At 38.5% G+C, this 15,949-nt stretch overlaps 1 protein-coding gene across 4 annotated transcripts in view; it reads left to right on the top strand.

Moving 5' to 3' along the window:
* Positions 1-15,949, top strand: part of LOC138759353 (myosin-10) — a 141,262-nt gene that overhangs the window by 72,455 nt on the left and 52,858 nt on the right. For all 4 annotated transcript variants that reach the window (XM_069929580.1, XM_069929579.1, XM_069929578.1 and 1 more), the window contains 4 exons: positions 1,204-1,296; positions 8,446-8,509; positions 9,083-9,181; positions 14,869-15,012. In XM_069929580.1, the coding sequence (XP_069785681.1) occupies positions 1,204-1,296; positions 8,446-8,509; positions 9,083-9,181; positions 14,869-15,012 (400 nt within the window). The remainder of the gene's footprint in view (positions 1-1,203; positions 1,297-8,445; positions 8,510-9,082; positions 9,182-14,868; positions 15,013-15,949) is intronic.

Raw genomic sequence — 15,949 nt, 5'->3', positions numbered from 1 at the left:
CGGATGTTGTCTGCACGCCAAAGCTCGCATTTGGCGCCAAACATGACCCGATGCAACCCATGCTCAACTCGCACTTGAATATCGTGTTGGTAATTAATGGGACCTTGGGGAATCCTTACTTTATAGGTACCAATGAAAAAGAGTCCAGCACCTCCAATTTCCTGTATACGGATGCCCAATTAGTATTCGCGGCCTGGATGCCCCTCCCATCATCCAGTGCTGCCGCAAACCTCCCCCATCCAGGTTCTGAATTGGGAGCTCGATGGGCGGTTGGTTGGGGCGAAGATCCGCGGTCGGTAGTTTGGATGGGTGGGCAGCCACGGCATCGGGTTTGGATAGGTGGGCAGCCAGGACGTTGAGGGTTCAGATGAACAGGTGTCTGGGAGCTCAGATGGGTGGGGTGTTGGGAGCTCCAGAGGTGGTGAGGATCCTCTGAAGGGACGTCGGGAACTACAGTTGGCGGACCACTGGGGGGTGAAGGTCTGCTGTCAGGACGTCGGAGTGCCGCCGCAACCTCCCCACCCCCCCAGCACCATTGCAGCACCTGCCTTCTCCGCCCCACCCCCCAGTCCAGCAACCCTTCTAGTTGGAGTGTATTTTTATTTTGGGCGAATCTGAAATCAATGGAATTACTTAATGTATTACCATTACGATTATTTTATTATTCGAAAAATTCCGAATTCCAATGAGTGTCAGATAAAAAGATTATGTACCTGTATTTCAATTAAGAAGCCAATCTGGTTTTGGCATTGTGCCTCAAATAAAAATTAAAACTCAAATAATTTTCAAAAGCAATGAAGTTCGATTGGTATATAATCAGAAAAAATAAACTTTGCCAGATCAAAGCCTTTCCTCAATTTGTTAACTCCCGTGTACTGATTTGCATAATTGAATCAGCCCAGTATAAGTGGTTTATTTCTCCAATGAAATATCTAATCTATTCTTTTGGCATTCATTTCTAACTTGTGTGGATATTTGAAGATCTTCACTTTCCCTGGCGAAAGTCCAATTGGATTAAGTGACATTAACTTGCTTCTTGCATGATGCTTCTCTCAGGTTGCCGATCTCAACCATTCTCGACTACATTGGAAAAACGTCAAACTCTGTCTGCCTCTCTCTCTCACTAACTTCATTAATGTGCAGAAATGTGGACCGTGGTGACTTTTGATTGTCATAAACACTATTTGTGCCTTTCATTTTAAGGGAGAACTGGAAAGGCAACTTCTGCAAGCAAACCCAATACTTGAATCGTTTGGTAATGCCAAGACTGTGAAAAATGACAACTCTTCACGTTTTGTAAGTAAATTGTTTCAAATTTTGATGATGATGCCATTTTCACAACAACCAATGCTTCATCTCAGCATTTTTGGTTCTAGTCCAATTCTAGATATAATGCAAACCATCTAGATTATCGGTGCAGTGCTGAGGCAGTAGAGTTTTGAGAAGGGCAGATAGGAAATGTGTAGCATACAGAGAGAAATAGATAGGCTATCTATTTTTAGATTGTCTTTCACCAAAACAGAATTAAACAAATTACTTGGACTTTCATTATCTGTCGGGAAATTTTGCAGAGCACATATTAGCTGCCATCTTGACCTGCAAACTATCTTGTGCTAAAGTAATGAGTTACAAATGTTTTTTTTAGTGCTTCGGTGTGATAGTACAGATCTATCACCAATGTACATAGTGTATATAGTTACTGTATCTAGACTGTGCTTACAGCGATTGGCTGAGAGCTAAGCCACACCTATTGTTTGGGCCTTAAAGGGTTGTGTCCCTAGCCAGGTCGGATCATTCCGGACTGGTCGGCCACCTGTGAAGAGCTCCGGTCTTTTGCTAATAAAAGCCTTGGTTTGGATCAACAAGTCTTTGGTTCTTTCAACGAGCTCTACATTCGGTTAAGCGGAGTATCAGTTTGAAGTAGGAGATGGATGTTTTCCTCACTTTCCTAAACTGCCTTTTCTGAAAGTGGATAGAATTTATCATCAATTAGCCGAGATGTCCAACTGGGAACTTTATTTGCCTCAGTATTGCTAATGTTCTGCTAAATTTGACTTATGACCATAATTGCGAACGAAGGATCAGTCATATCTCAAAATGGACAAGTTGGAATTTTGCCTGTGCACGTGAAGTATCAAAGTCTTGAAGCAAACTTTTAATCCGATTTTTTTTTTCATCGTAGATTTGACGATAACAACTTAAAACTTCCTGAATTTGTCTCTCAACCTTGGTGAATCTTTTCACATTCTGGTCCATGCTTACTTTGTTCATTGGTGTCCCAGGGTCTGTAGGCTGGGTGCAGCCATCTTGATTCCTGTGCGCATGCACGAGTCTTCGGTTGGCACATGCACGGCTTATGGGAGTTTGGTTGGTGCATGTACGAGAGTTAGGCCCCCTAACAATATTTGATTTTTGCCCTTAACTCTTCTGCATGTGCCAACCGAACTCCATTGTGCGAACCCACCCATAGTTGAAGACTCGCGCAAGTGCACAGGAATCAAGATGGCCGTGCCCAGCCTTCGGACCTTGGGAAGCCGATTAACAAGGTGTACGCATATTTTGGCTCTTACTTGCCTTGTATCCCTGTTATAGTTTGTCAAATACAACACAATCCATGTAAATTTTATATTTTTCTTTATCTTTTTAAAAAAAATCAGTCGTATGGTTGTAAGTTGCAAGTTGGGGAGGTAAATTCAGTCTGTAGGCCAGAAGACATTGTTCAAAATATTTAATGATCAAATATACAGTCAATTGTATAGCACCCTTAAAAAGATAAAAATAGATTAAGCTGTTTCATTGAGCATTAATGATTGATATTAAACAGTAAGCCTCTAGGAATACAGTTCCAAAATGTCTGATTTTTAAGGAGTATATTAAAGGAGGTCAGAGATTAATTCCATAGCTTTATGAATCATGGTGGAAATCTGTTTTATTCTAAAAGCCATAATTTAAACAATACTATTCAGGCTTTCAAACTTTAGAAATGTTTTGATGTGCTATTTGGCCATATTAGGGTAAAATAAAAGCAATGAATCGGTGAAGAATTTAACTTGGCACTTCTTGTTGACAAGAATGGAAAGCTAGTTGAATGCATATGAATGTTACTGAAACTTTGGAGATTGTATTGCAGTCTTGTCCAGCCCAAAGTTTCACATTGGCAATTTATCAAAATCTGACTTTTTTTCTGGGCACGCCCTTGACTGCTATTGTATTTTTGCTGTTTATCCAATTGGTCTAATGGATGTAGGACACAGCATTATTTGCATACACTGGAAACTTTCTTGTTATTTACCACCACAGTTGGAAATTTGTAGGAACTCCTGCAGGTTAACCATGGAGAGCATTCTGGCTGGTTGCATCACTATCTGGTACGGAGGTGCCAACGCTCAAGACAAGGAGAAAAAAAAAACTCCACAGGGTTGTTAACTTGACGAGTTTCATCACGGGCACCTGTGCTATGCCCTCTTCACTCTGCTGCCATCAGGAAAAAGGTAGAGGAGTGTGAAGACAAGCACTCAGAGGCACAAGGACAGCTTCTTCCCCACTGACATCAGATTTCTAAATGAACAATGAACCACAGACACTACCTTACTTTTTATTTTTCTTGCTCTATTTATTTTTTAAAGTGGTTTATATGAATGTTTGTGATGGTGCCGCAAAAACAGCAAATTTTGTGACACGTTCATGACAATAAATACTGTTTCTGAATTTTCTTTTGTGCGTAATAGAATTTTGACCAGAGAGCGATATCTTATTATAAGCTTTTTTGTTTCAAAACATAAGCCAATTTAGAAAACCATGGGTATGTTTGCTGCATTTTCTCCTTCACTGTCTCTTGGTTAATAATTTGGGCAAGAATAAATCCATTCAAGTAAAAAATTTCCCCTTCAAATTAGACAATTGACCTCCGTTAGTATGAATCGAGTCTCATTCCATCTGCAGAATTTTCTTTTAGAGGAAGAAGACTGAAGCTGCAGTTCAGCAAGTTATTTTATTGGCTTTTCTTAAATTTGTGTCTTCTGTTTTAATATTTATCTGGGCTCAGTTACCCCTGCAGTCTTAGAATGAAATCCATACGCTTTGGTCAAATATAGAAGAAAAAAGTTCCTGACCGAACTGGTTTGTTTCCTCATATATAACTAAGGAGGGAGGGAGAATTAAACTATTGGATTTACACTGTTATCTATGGAGCAGTTTAGGGCTGAATGATGGAAAAACTTGGACATATCAGGAAAGTTATATTTGTCTACAGTTAGTTTTGGACGTAACCAGATTAGATAGTCATTACAATTTGTGGATTTGCTTGAATAGGAGAGAGAATTAATTTTTCAAACAAAATGAACTTGGTGCAATCGGACTAGTAAAAGAACACTGCATATTTTCAGCTGTGATATTTTTAGGCATAGATAAATAATTACAGTTGATTAGTAAATTTGGAATGCAAGAAGCTACTTGGAGGAATCGTATCCAGTGAAAATTGCAATACAATATTTCGTTTTGTGGACAAGCCAACAATATCTTTGCATTCAACTCTGAGGGAGCAAATCCTTGATTAGAATGATTGCCAGACATGTGGTAATGTTTGGCTGATAAACATCAGAGCGACTAACTTTGGACTGAAATTAATAACTTGGATAACAAAAGCCAAAATTGAATTCATCCAGTTTTTGCCATATTTGGAGTTTTGAGTTAGACAAATAATTAGTTTGTTTGAAAAATATTTGAGGCTGTCAGGCCAATTCCAGAATAATTGTTTCAATCGTGTTAGATGTGTGAAATGTTGGGGGGGGGGGGGGAGAGAAATGTGGCCAAATGTAAAAATGTTTGATCCAAACCTGTGCATCTGCAAGTTATTTTCCTGTTTTTAGACTGTTGTGCTTTAACAATATTTCTATTCATTAACCTGGTGGATGTTATTGGAGCTTCAAAAATGAAAGGCCTTCATCTCCAGATACACTCTCTTAAATGTAATTTTTTTATTTAAAAAAAATTATAAATATTTCATTAACTGGGATTAGTATAAATTTTCAAATATTAGGTGATAGTGGGGAGAAGCCATGATGTAATGTTAATACATTTCCAATCAAATTTAAGTATATATTTATTGTCACGTGTCGAGGTATGGTGTAAGAATGTTTTGTATGTAATCCAGCAAATCTGTGTACAGTACAGAGAATAGGATTATTTACCTAGTGAGGTTGGATCAGTGGTCAGATAGTAGGAAATAAACTGTTCTCGAATCTGATGGTGCGAGATTTCACACTGTTGGATCATCTTCCCAAGCAGAGGAAGGAAAAGTGTCTGGCTAGAGCCGGATGAGTCCTTTAGATTGTTGGCTGCTTTTCTAAGGTATTGGGAAGTGGAAGTGCAGCTGATGGAGGAATGGCAGGTTTGTAAGATGATACGAGGGATGGTTGTACGCTGGTCCTGAAGCTAAATACTAACTGATTTATTTCTTTAAAAGTTGCACTACTTCAGATATGTAAAATGTTACACCACAAACATCGTTTTTCTTCTCAACACTCCCAAAAGAGGATCAGTTGTGGTTTTGAGGTGCAGAAGCCTGGTCCAGCAACTTTAGCTTCGGAGGTTTTTACAACAGCCATTAAGTATCAGCTTCTTGAACCACCCTGTGCTGCCCTAATGGACCATGAAAAGAACTGTCTGCACATCTAAACATCATTTTTCTTTTCCTTGCACTAACTAGAACAGTTGATATTTATTGTTTCTGTGTTGGTATATTGTTGTAATGCATCTATACTATTACTGAGGCAGTGGGATCAGGGTAGAGACTGATAGCAGGCTGTCGGGAGAGCGCGGGGCACTGGGATCAATGTGGGGACTGATAGCGTGGGGACTACATGCCATGTTAACACACTTCCAACTTGTGTTCATTTCAAGATACGACCAGTCCGTCAGAATGGAACTCGGACATATGTTGGGGAGTACCTATAATGTATTTCGTGTATCTTGTGTACAGGCATGGTTTTAGCAAATAAGAATTTCAGTGTATCTGTATATTGTACTTGTACGTATGACAATAACACACTCATACTTGAGTCAGATTTTCGGTGTAAAAGATGATTATCAAATTGCTATTCAATTCAAAGCTATAATTCCTTGAGACTGCATGTATCTATTAGTACTGATCTTTCAGTTTTCGATCCAAATTGTAAAACAAAGGAGAAAGCAGTTATTCAACAGTGAAGTACATGTATTCATAAAAGGAAAAAAATAATACTACTGGCCTTGATCCTTTTGGCTTTGCAAAGTTTCATTTTGTATTTTGTACAAAGAATTTCAAACATTAATTTGTGTTGGTATTGCAAAACTACAATTGGCATGTTGTGCAGTAAATTGGTTATGTGGTGTGATCGTTGGAATGCCAAGTTTCAGAATGTCATTTTAGATAATTAGTTACTGAATATTATAAGAACAAATCCAGATATAGACATTACTCGAGATTGCTCTCATCATTTATTCTAGACTTAAAACCGGCGCCTTCCGGCATCGCGAACTGCTACTGATTTGTATTAAATCTTCAATTTGCAGAGAGCAAATTAATTTCCATGGATAGCTTGGAAAATTTCTTAAGAGACGAGTGTGCAGTTAGTGTGAAACTAAATTAGACCATGGCTGTCTTGTGTACCTGTTTCCCTTAACAATTGTGTTCTTAGCCCGTGATGAGATTTGTCAGTTGGAGTTTCAACATTTGGTCTTTGAGGAAGGTAAAAATCCAATCCTTGAGCAAATCCTTAGCTGTGTGCTTGCTAATAATACCAGATGTAAAAGCAGTGTGATGTCTCCATGGAGCACAGTACATTTATGTCCTTTTCTCAACAATACTTGGTCACGCAGAAGCTATAAATTGAGACACAAATGATTTCTGCATTATTTTGCTTGGAATTGATGCCCCAGAATGGAGCTCTAATAAACATTAGCCACAAAAGTAGAAGTTTAAAGTGTACTGAATGGAAGGATGTTTTTAGGATCAAACCAAATTAAGCAGGTCTATTAACTGAATACCCCAGTCTAGTTGTTTGCCTTTGGATGATATGAAACAGAAGGCTAGATTGGCAAAAATTGCCAAAGTTGCATCTTCTAAAAGGTTGAGTTAAACAGCAATTGAGAAAGTGCTTGTGGAGCAAGGAATATTTTAAGTCTAAAATGGAAGTTTTTACGGATAAGCTAAAATGTCTCTTTATGAATGGGTCAGGGCTTTGTCATGTAATTTTCAAAATTTTCTCCCATGTATGCCTGATCGATGTTCCGCCATTTGCTCCCTGAATTGTGGCTGCGTTTCCATTCAGGATTGACTAGTGAATTGGCAAAAAAAAAGATGCTGGGAAGGATTATTAAAAAGATGCCTTGTTTTTTTTCCCAAACTAATTAGAAGAATCAATGCAAGAGTTTGAAACATTGCAGCTTGGACACTGTGAAATAAATGTTTTTCAAAGGAATGGGAGAAATTGTAACCATATAGTAAATCAAAGTTTATTAAAACCCAAATATGAAATAATAGAATGCATTTGTAATGAGTCTGCATTCACTTAATGCCTTTTCATCATTGCATGTTACAGTTCTTTCCCCCCCCCACCCCCAAAATCTTCTACCCTTTCATTATTTTTATTGACTTGCATCCTTCTTCTCTTCCACCAACCCCCACAGAGTTTTCTGCTGTTTGGCACTCAGTAAAGCATAGTCTTTTAAACATGGTCTTCTGGGAACCATACAGAGTAGCCCTTGGTCTAAGTTGTTCAGAATGAAAACAGCTGAGTTACAGTCCGGCAAGTATGACTTCAAGCCTCCAGAAATTAGTAACAGATACATGTGCTGTGCTGTTCTGAGTGTTGGCAGTACTTTGTGGAAGAATTTTTAAATGATATGGTTCATGTAGGGAGTTTAAACTTTGAAAGAGCAGTTTCAACTATTTTAAATAAAAATGTCATTAATCATGGCTTAAATAATTAATGAGCGTTCATTGGTCAGGATTCAAATATTTTAATCATTTTAATACAACTTGATAGAGTAATATAAATTTTAATCCATTGAGATAAACACAAACGCAGTAGGGGGAGGTCATAATGCATTTGGTATATTAAGCAGAGCTTGATTTTTATTTTGTTTTGCCATTTATTTTGTTTTGCTATCTTGGATCCGATCTCTGGTGAACGATGGCTTCATGTTCAGATCTCCTCGCGTGCTATTATGCAGTCACATTTGATCAAAATCTTGTATGCTTTCATCTTTTTACTAATGTTCCTGGATTTAAATGTTCTTTCTCCCCTGCTCCCACCCTGTTTGATTTATTTGTGTATTTGAAGTTTCCCAACAAATTTTGCATTTCAAAAATCCAGCGCTAGCGTTGAGCTTGGGGTAAGTGATATGACCGACAAAATTAGTAAGACCTAATAAAGTTGCTGAACTTATCTTTTTCTCTTGCAGGGAAAATTCATCCGAATTAATTTTGATGTCACCGGTTATATTGTGGGAGCCAACATCGAGACCTGTATCCTCTTCATTGATCCCTTTTCAGGGACACTGTAATGGTGCGTTACAAAATAAATGGAGGTATTCTTTCATGAATACATCTGAAGCTCAAATTGTGCTATTCTTCTTCATGACATCCTCAACAAGTTTTGCTTGTGATTTGGAAATGCAACCTCCAAGGTACAAAGTTTATTTTTAAAAGTACACCGCTCAGTAACAGGTCCTTCAGAGCCTGTGCCATTCAATTAACCTACAACCTTTGAACGTTAGGAGCAAACTGAAGCACTTGTAGGAAACCCATGCAGACATGGGGAGAATGTACAAACTCCTTACAGACAGTACCCGATTCGAATCCGGGTCACTAAACTTTAGCAGCTTTGCGCTAACCACTCCGCAACAGCGCTGCCCCTATTGATTTATGTTGGTAAATGTTCTTTATTCAAAACTGTTTGGATAAAGTTGAGTAAATTGCTCTTTTCTGAGCACAAGAAATATCGACTGCTACAGAAATATCTGCATTTTGAAGGGATTAAGTAATCGAAAGGTCTTAGTAATTTTAAATCACTTGGTGATTAGACTTGACTCTCAAAAGATCTTCTGGAAAAATCTCGTGCAATACGCCAGGCAAAGGAAGAAAGAACATTCCACATTTTCTATCAACTACTTTGTGGAGCAGGAGAACATCTTAAATGTAAGTAAATTTTGCAATGAATCATGTTAAGTGTATTCTTTTCCCACCCAAGAACCACCATTTTCCATCCTTCGCCAACTCATTCATCAAAACTAGTCTTAGCAAAATTTGTCAAATGTAGGAAATCAACTTGGCCACGGAAGAGTTTAAATACTGAGCTGCTCTTCTTCTGGTTAAAAAGTGAGGTCAAGCATGGTTCAATAACATTAACTGACAATTTCCAAATTTCATCGGCAGTGTGATATCTGGGATACATCTTGACTTCAGTTAAAGCTTTGGTTTCGGAAGTACAAATACATAAATTGAAATTTTTTTCAATCTTTTCTAAAATTAGAATTGTCGATTTGCACAAAATTTCCTGAACAACATGGGAAGCACCAGGGCTTAACTTTTTATATCATGCAAACATGTTGGCTGCTTTGAGAGAATTGGAACACTTACAGTGGCCTCGATAATGTTTGGGACAAAGGCACTTTTTTTCCTTTATTTTCCAATGTGCTCCACAGTTTATAAATTTGTAATCAAACAATTCACATGTAATTGAAGTGCACATTCCACATTTTATTCAGTTATTTGTTTACATTTTGGTTTGACCATGTAGAAATTGCAGCACTTTTTATACATAGTCCCCTCATTTAAGGGCACCATGATATTTGGGGCATTTGGCTGCACCGGTGATTGTGATTACTTGGGTATGTTTAAATGCTTCATTGGTGCAGGTATAAGAGCTAAGCTTGCTTCAAAGCTTTTGATCTCTTTTGGAGTCTGTCCTTGCATTTTTCAACGTGAGGACCAGAGTTGTGCCAATGAATATCAAAGAAGCCATTATGAGGCTAAAAAGAAAAAGAATAAAACGGTGAGAGACATCACCCAAATCTTAGGATGACCAAAATCAACAGTTTGGAATGTTCTTAAGAAGAAAGAGCTTGGTAATAGCAAGGGGACTGGCATTCCATGGAAGACCTCCATTGCTGATGACGGAAGACTTCCTATCATAATACAATTTTGAGGATTTTTCTTCATTAACAGCAGAAACACTCTTCAGGAGGCAGGTGTGGATATGTCAAAGAATTCATGAAAGGAAATACAGAAGCTACACTGCTAGATGCAAATCGTTAGTTAGCAACAGAAAGGACGGCCAGATTACCAAAAAGAATTCTGGAAAAAGGTCTTTATGGACAGATGAGATCAAGGTTAACCTGCATCAGAGTGATGTCAAGAGCAAAGTGTGAAGGCAGAAAGGAACAGCCAAGATCCAAAGCCTCTTGCAGCATAGGCTCTGTATTTCGGTTTATGGCATCTGCTGCAGAGAGTAGTCATTGACATTCCACATCTTCGTCCTGAAGAGTGTTTCTGATCGGTTGGATATGCGTTGAGATTTTTCTTCACTAATGATGAGAATTATTCTCTCATCAGCAGTGCAGGACTTCCTTGAACTACCAGTCCCTTTGCTATTACTGAGCTCACCAGTACGCTCTTTCTTCTTAATGATGTTCCAAACAGTTTATTTTGGTCATCGTAAAGGTTTGGGCGATGTCTCTTTGTGTTTTATTCATGTTTTTCAGCCTCATAATGGCTTCTTTGACATACATTGGCACAACTCTAGTCCCTGTGTTGTAAAATGGCAAATGCAGACTCCGAAGGAGATCATAAGCTTAGAATCAAGCCTAACTCTCTTATACCTGCACCAATGAAGCAATTAAACATACCTGAGTAATCACAAAATGTCCCAAACATTATGGTGTCCTGAAATGGGAGAACTATACATAAACTGCTGCCATTTCTACGTGGTCAAACCAAAATGCATACAAATAACCTTGAATAAGATCTGGGATGTGCACTTTAGCTCCATGTGAGTTGTTTGATTATAAATTTAAAACTGGAGCACAGGGGCAAATGAAGGGAAAATGTGTCTTTGTCCCAAGCATTATGGAGGGCACTGTAGGCATTGACTGATAGTTTAAATGTTAAGTGAATGTGCAAGACAGAAAAGGCTACAGGGGGTTACAACATCAACCTGCCCCATCATGGACATCAGCCTTTACATCATTAAGGATCTTTTTAAGAGGCGGTGTCTCAACAAAGTAGCCTTTATCATCAAGGACCCTCACCACCTAGTGCCCGAGGATGCACACCCAACTTTACCAGAAAAAACAGCTTTTCCCTTCCGCCATCAGATCTCTGAACTGACAATTAACCTCTAGGCTCCACCTCACTTTTTTCTCTCTGTGCGCTAATTATTTATTTTTAAATGTTGCATTTTATAGCAATTTTGCACAATCCTGCTGCTGCAAAACAATAAAACCTGATTCTGAATCGTTTTCCAATTCTTTCACTGCAGTTAAATTGATATTCTAATAGAATTAATGGGTGCAGTAGGATCACTTTTTAAGCTTGTATTTTCTTCATCTATCAGTTTGTCCCTCCAGTTGCTCACTGGGTTGAAGCACCACAGAGGCTTGGTTTACTTCTCTCCCTGCTGTACCAGCTCCTGTTAGCCTTGTTAACTTTAATGTAGTTAAGGCAGTGTTTCTCAACCAGGGTTCCCCAGAACCCTAGGGTTCCCCAAGAGGTTGCTAGGGGTTCCGCGAGAAACAGTGATAAATGGGCTTGTGCATTTTTGTGTAATTTTTGTTTAATTTTATATTCGTAATTTTACTCTGCACAGACGGTATATTGTTGGAAAACCATTGGTTATTATAATAAAGGCTTCAACCTCTTGTATCATTAAAAATGAAGACCTCAGTGTGAGGTCTCATAAATGAGCAGTATGATTTTTTTTTTGCATTGCCAATAAATTTGACAAAAAGGGGTCATTTTTTCCTTAAACTAGTTATCCAAAAATATATAATGTTTACCACGTGAACTGCAATTAAAAATATAAAAGAGATAGATATTAACAATGGTATATAATAATTTTTATGCAGGGGTTCCCTGAGACATGAAAACTATTTCAAAGGTTCCACAAGGATAAAAAGGTTGAGAAACGCTAAGTTAAGGGGATACTGCTGCATGAAGAGGGGATTTGCACAACTTTTCAATCAATTGGGTGTTAATGACACCAGAATTGCTATGTTATGAGGAATTAGCCATGTGGTCAAAATATTATCAATGAGATTTGGTAAAATGAGGTTTTTGAAGGGCAAACAAGAAAGCGGCAAAAGACTAATGATAGGATGAACAGGGATTCTGGAGTGCATGTCCAGCTATTTTAATTTATCACTTTGGATGGTGTAAGTGTTATTTCATTGCCTGAGGTGTTGAATAGAAGAGCTGGTATCTAAATGTTGGAGCTCCATTAAAGTGTTGACCATGGCTAGAGTATTAAGTGTTCTGCCTGCATTGCAGAGGAAGAATTTACACTGGAAAGAGCAGAAGATATTTTTGAGCATCTTGAAAAGATGGGAGTATTTTAATAAGATTAGGACTACATTTGATCACATACTATTTGCTGTCATATAATAAAACAGAAATGTAATATTACACAAAACTACCTACTGTCTGCCATACAGATATTTGCCATTAGCATTGCCTGGTGCCCTTTGCAGTAAAAAAAAGAGAAGCAAAATATTCGTTTTCCCCCCCGACTCACCAAGAGTCCATGGATTTGTCTTCACTGCCGCTGAAGTCACACAAACTGCAGTTCAAACTAACCCGAGCCCAGATCCACACCCTCATCACTAGGAGGAAGCATTCAGCACCCAGGGTCCTTTGGGAACCCTTCCTTCCCTCAGCACCCTCTTGAATCCTGGTTCTCGAGAGCCAGTCTCCAGGAGCCTGGTGTGAGCCCTTTGACCTTGAGTTGCCAGCAGCCCATTAGTTTAGAACGTGGGTCTGTTCAGCACAGAAATGGGTCCTTTACCCCACTATGTCTGTGCGAAGCATGATACCCAAATTAAACTAAAACTCTGCTACTTGCATGTGACGTATCTCTCCATTCCCTGCCCATTCATGTTTGTCCAGAAGCCTTTTAAGTGCTACTGTCATATTAACTTCCACCACTACTCCTTCCAGCTGTTCCAGGCATCTACCATTCTGTGTTTAAAACAACTCTTGGCCGACGCATCTCCCTCCCCATCACTTTAAACATGTCTCCTCCGGTACATGGGGAAAAAAAGGATTCTGACTGTGCTATCCTTTTGCCTCAAATTTATAATGTTCTATGTCATCTCCCCTTGGCATCCTGTGTGCCGGATAAAATTTGTCCAATCTCTTATACTTTCTACCCTCTAATCCAAGCAACATCCTGGTTCCAAAGCCTTCACATCCTTTGATGGGGGACCAGAATCGCACACAACAGTCCATGTGTAGCCCTACCAAAGTTTCAACAAGATAGCTACAAAATGATTTCCCTTTGCTTGAGCTCGGTGACCCCCCCCCCAACCAATGTAGGCAAGCAGACTCAGCTGCTTTCAATGAACTATGGTCCTTAACCCCTAAATTCCTTTGTACATTATTGCTATCAAGTCCTGCCGCTAATTATACTTTCCCTCTTCATTTGACCTCCTAAAAGTAGCACCTCGTCAATCTGAATTCAACTCCATCTGCCATTTCTCTGCCTATATCTGCTATTGATCTCTGTCCTATTGTATTTTTTGATACCCTTCTATGCTATTCGCGACTTTAGCATTTTTTTGTCATCTGCAAACCTGCCACCCCAGCCATCTATTTTTTTATATATCCAAGTCAGACAAGGATCCCAACAATATAACTGTGGAAAGCCATTGTTCATAGACCTCCAGCCAGAATAAAACCCTCCCACCACTACCTCACTGTCTTTAATGGGCCAGCCAATTCAGAATCCAAGCTGTCAATTCACTTTACCTTCTGGATCAGTCTACCAAGAGGGAACTTGTCAAATGCCTTTCTGAAGTCCACATAGACTACATCCGCTGCCATCCCTCCATCAACCACCTTCATCGGGTCAAAATAAAACTCGGTAAGATGTTCTGTGCTGTGTGTGAAGCCACATGCAAGGTGTGATCTGCCTAAGTTTCCCCTCATGAAGAAAAATGACTGGAGGGAGATTATAATGGAGAAAAAAAGTGAGATGCAGAGGGAAAGGGACACACTTCCCTTAAAGCTGCAATAGGGCAGGAATGTGAGTTTGTGTAAATTTGAGGGAGAGTTGAGGAAAAAGGGGTAATGGTGAGAGTAAGATGTACATGGAATGAATGTATTTGGAAACCTGGAGGCACAACCTCACCACACTGGACTTAAAGACCTGTCTCCGGTTTGAAGAGCTTTGGCCAGGAGTGAGAGAAGGGATTAATCCATACTGCTGCTTCTGAGTCTAACTGAAATGTATGCCTGAATGATCTTTCAATGCCTCAGATTTCCTCTGATCACCCATTGATCTTTGCTGCAATGCGCATTGGCTAAGTAAACTCTGGTCAAATGAATGTTTACTTTTAATCTGTTAATGTACTGCAATGTTGACCATTTTTGGAATCACTATGCAGCCATTGGTTGCACTGGAGTCGTTCTAAAATGAGGGTGGATTGAATATTTGAAGGGAGCCTTTTGTTTAAATAGCCAGCATTAACAGTTTCATTTTCCTATTGTTTTAAATAATGTATCATCTACATTTAAAAGCTCTCTAGGTAAGATCTGACATTTCCCTTTCATATGCTGCCTTGGTTTGCAAGTAGTTATTTGTATTTTGTTAAAATTACTTTTGCATTCAGCGGATTTACTGCTCGAAGGATTCAATAACTACCGATTCCTATCCAATGGATACGTTCCCATCCCAGGACAACAAGAGAAGGATAACTTCCAAGAAACCATGGAGGCTATGCACATCATGGGTTTCTCCCATGAGGAAATCATGTGTAAGATTTGCTGACTGCATTATTTGTACCTACTCCTTGTGCACGTCAAATATTATTTTATAGTGGCTGTGCAGTGAGAAAGAATGAAAATTGAATGATTTTTAAATGAGTATTTTTTTATATAAAATGGGATATAAAATAGAATGAATGGTCAACAAATGGAGAATATATTTATAATGGAACCTCGTGAGATTATTTTCAAACAGCCTTCAGTTTGCGTAGATTTAATAATTGCTAGTTGCAATTACCAGGATCCTGTATGAATAAGTTAGAAACAATTGACATGAGCATGTCCATGGAGATTGGTGTTTTAAGTCTGACATCTCTCCAACGACCGTATGTGCAAACATTCAACGATAAAATTATGGTGGACTTCATGATCCATTTGCTGTCATCACAGGAAATATGACTATAATTTGGCATGTTAATTATTCTTAAAATTAGAAATCTTGATAGCTAAGATGAAGGTAATTTTCTTAACGTCATTGGGTATATTGTGTTTACAATTTTAGAGAAATAATTTGTCCATAAATTGAATATGCTTTAAATTAATATAGATGCAAATTTCTGTTTTACTCACAAACTTGACAAATCTTTTTATCCTCTCCTAGCTCAGTATTTCATTGTTTTCAGTTATGCCTTGTTCAAAGACGTGAATTTTTCAGTACATTGTACGTAAATTAGGTATCGAGGAATATTAACTAATTGAACACATATTAAAAGTGGAATTCTTTTTCTCCTGCAAGCTAAATAGATTTAAAATTTATTTTAAAAGTGTTTTTATTTAATCTAATTGACTGATATTATAATTTATTCCCAAAGACGATGTGGGAAATACTTAGCAGGTCAGCAGCATTGATCTGAAAGGTTGATTGTTTTCCCCTTGGCCCAGGTTGGCTGACCAGACTGTTTCCACTTTGGGTTTTTTTAAAGTATA

The sequence above is a fragment of the Narcine bancroftii genome, chromosome 3, assembly GCF_036971445.1.
Source record: "Narcine bancroftii isolate sNarBan1 chromosome 3, sNarBan1.hap1, whole genome shotgun sequence".
NCBI lineage: Eukaryota > Metazoa > Chordata > Chondrichthyes > Torpediniformes > Narcinidae > Narcine > Narcine bancroftii.
This window is presented reverse-complemented; position numbering and strand designations above follow the sequence as displayed.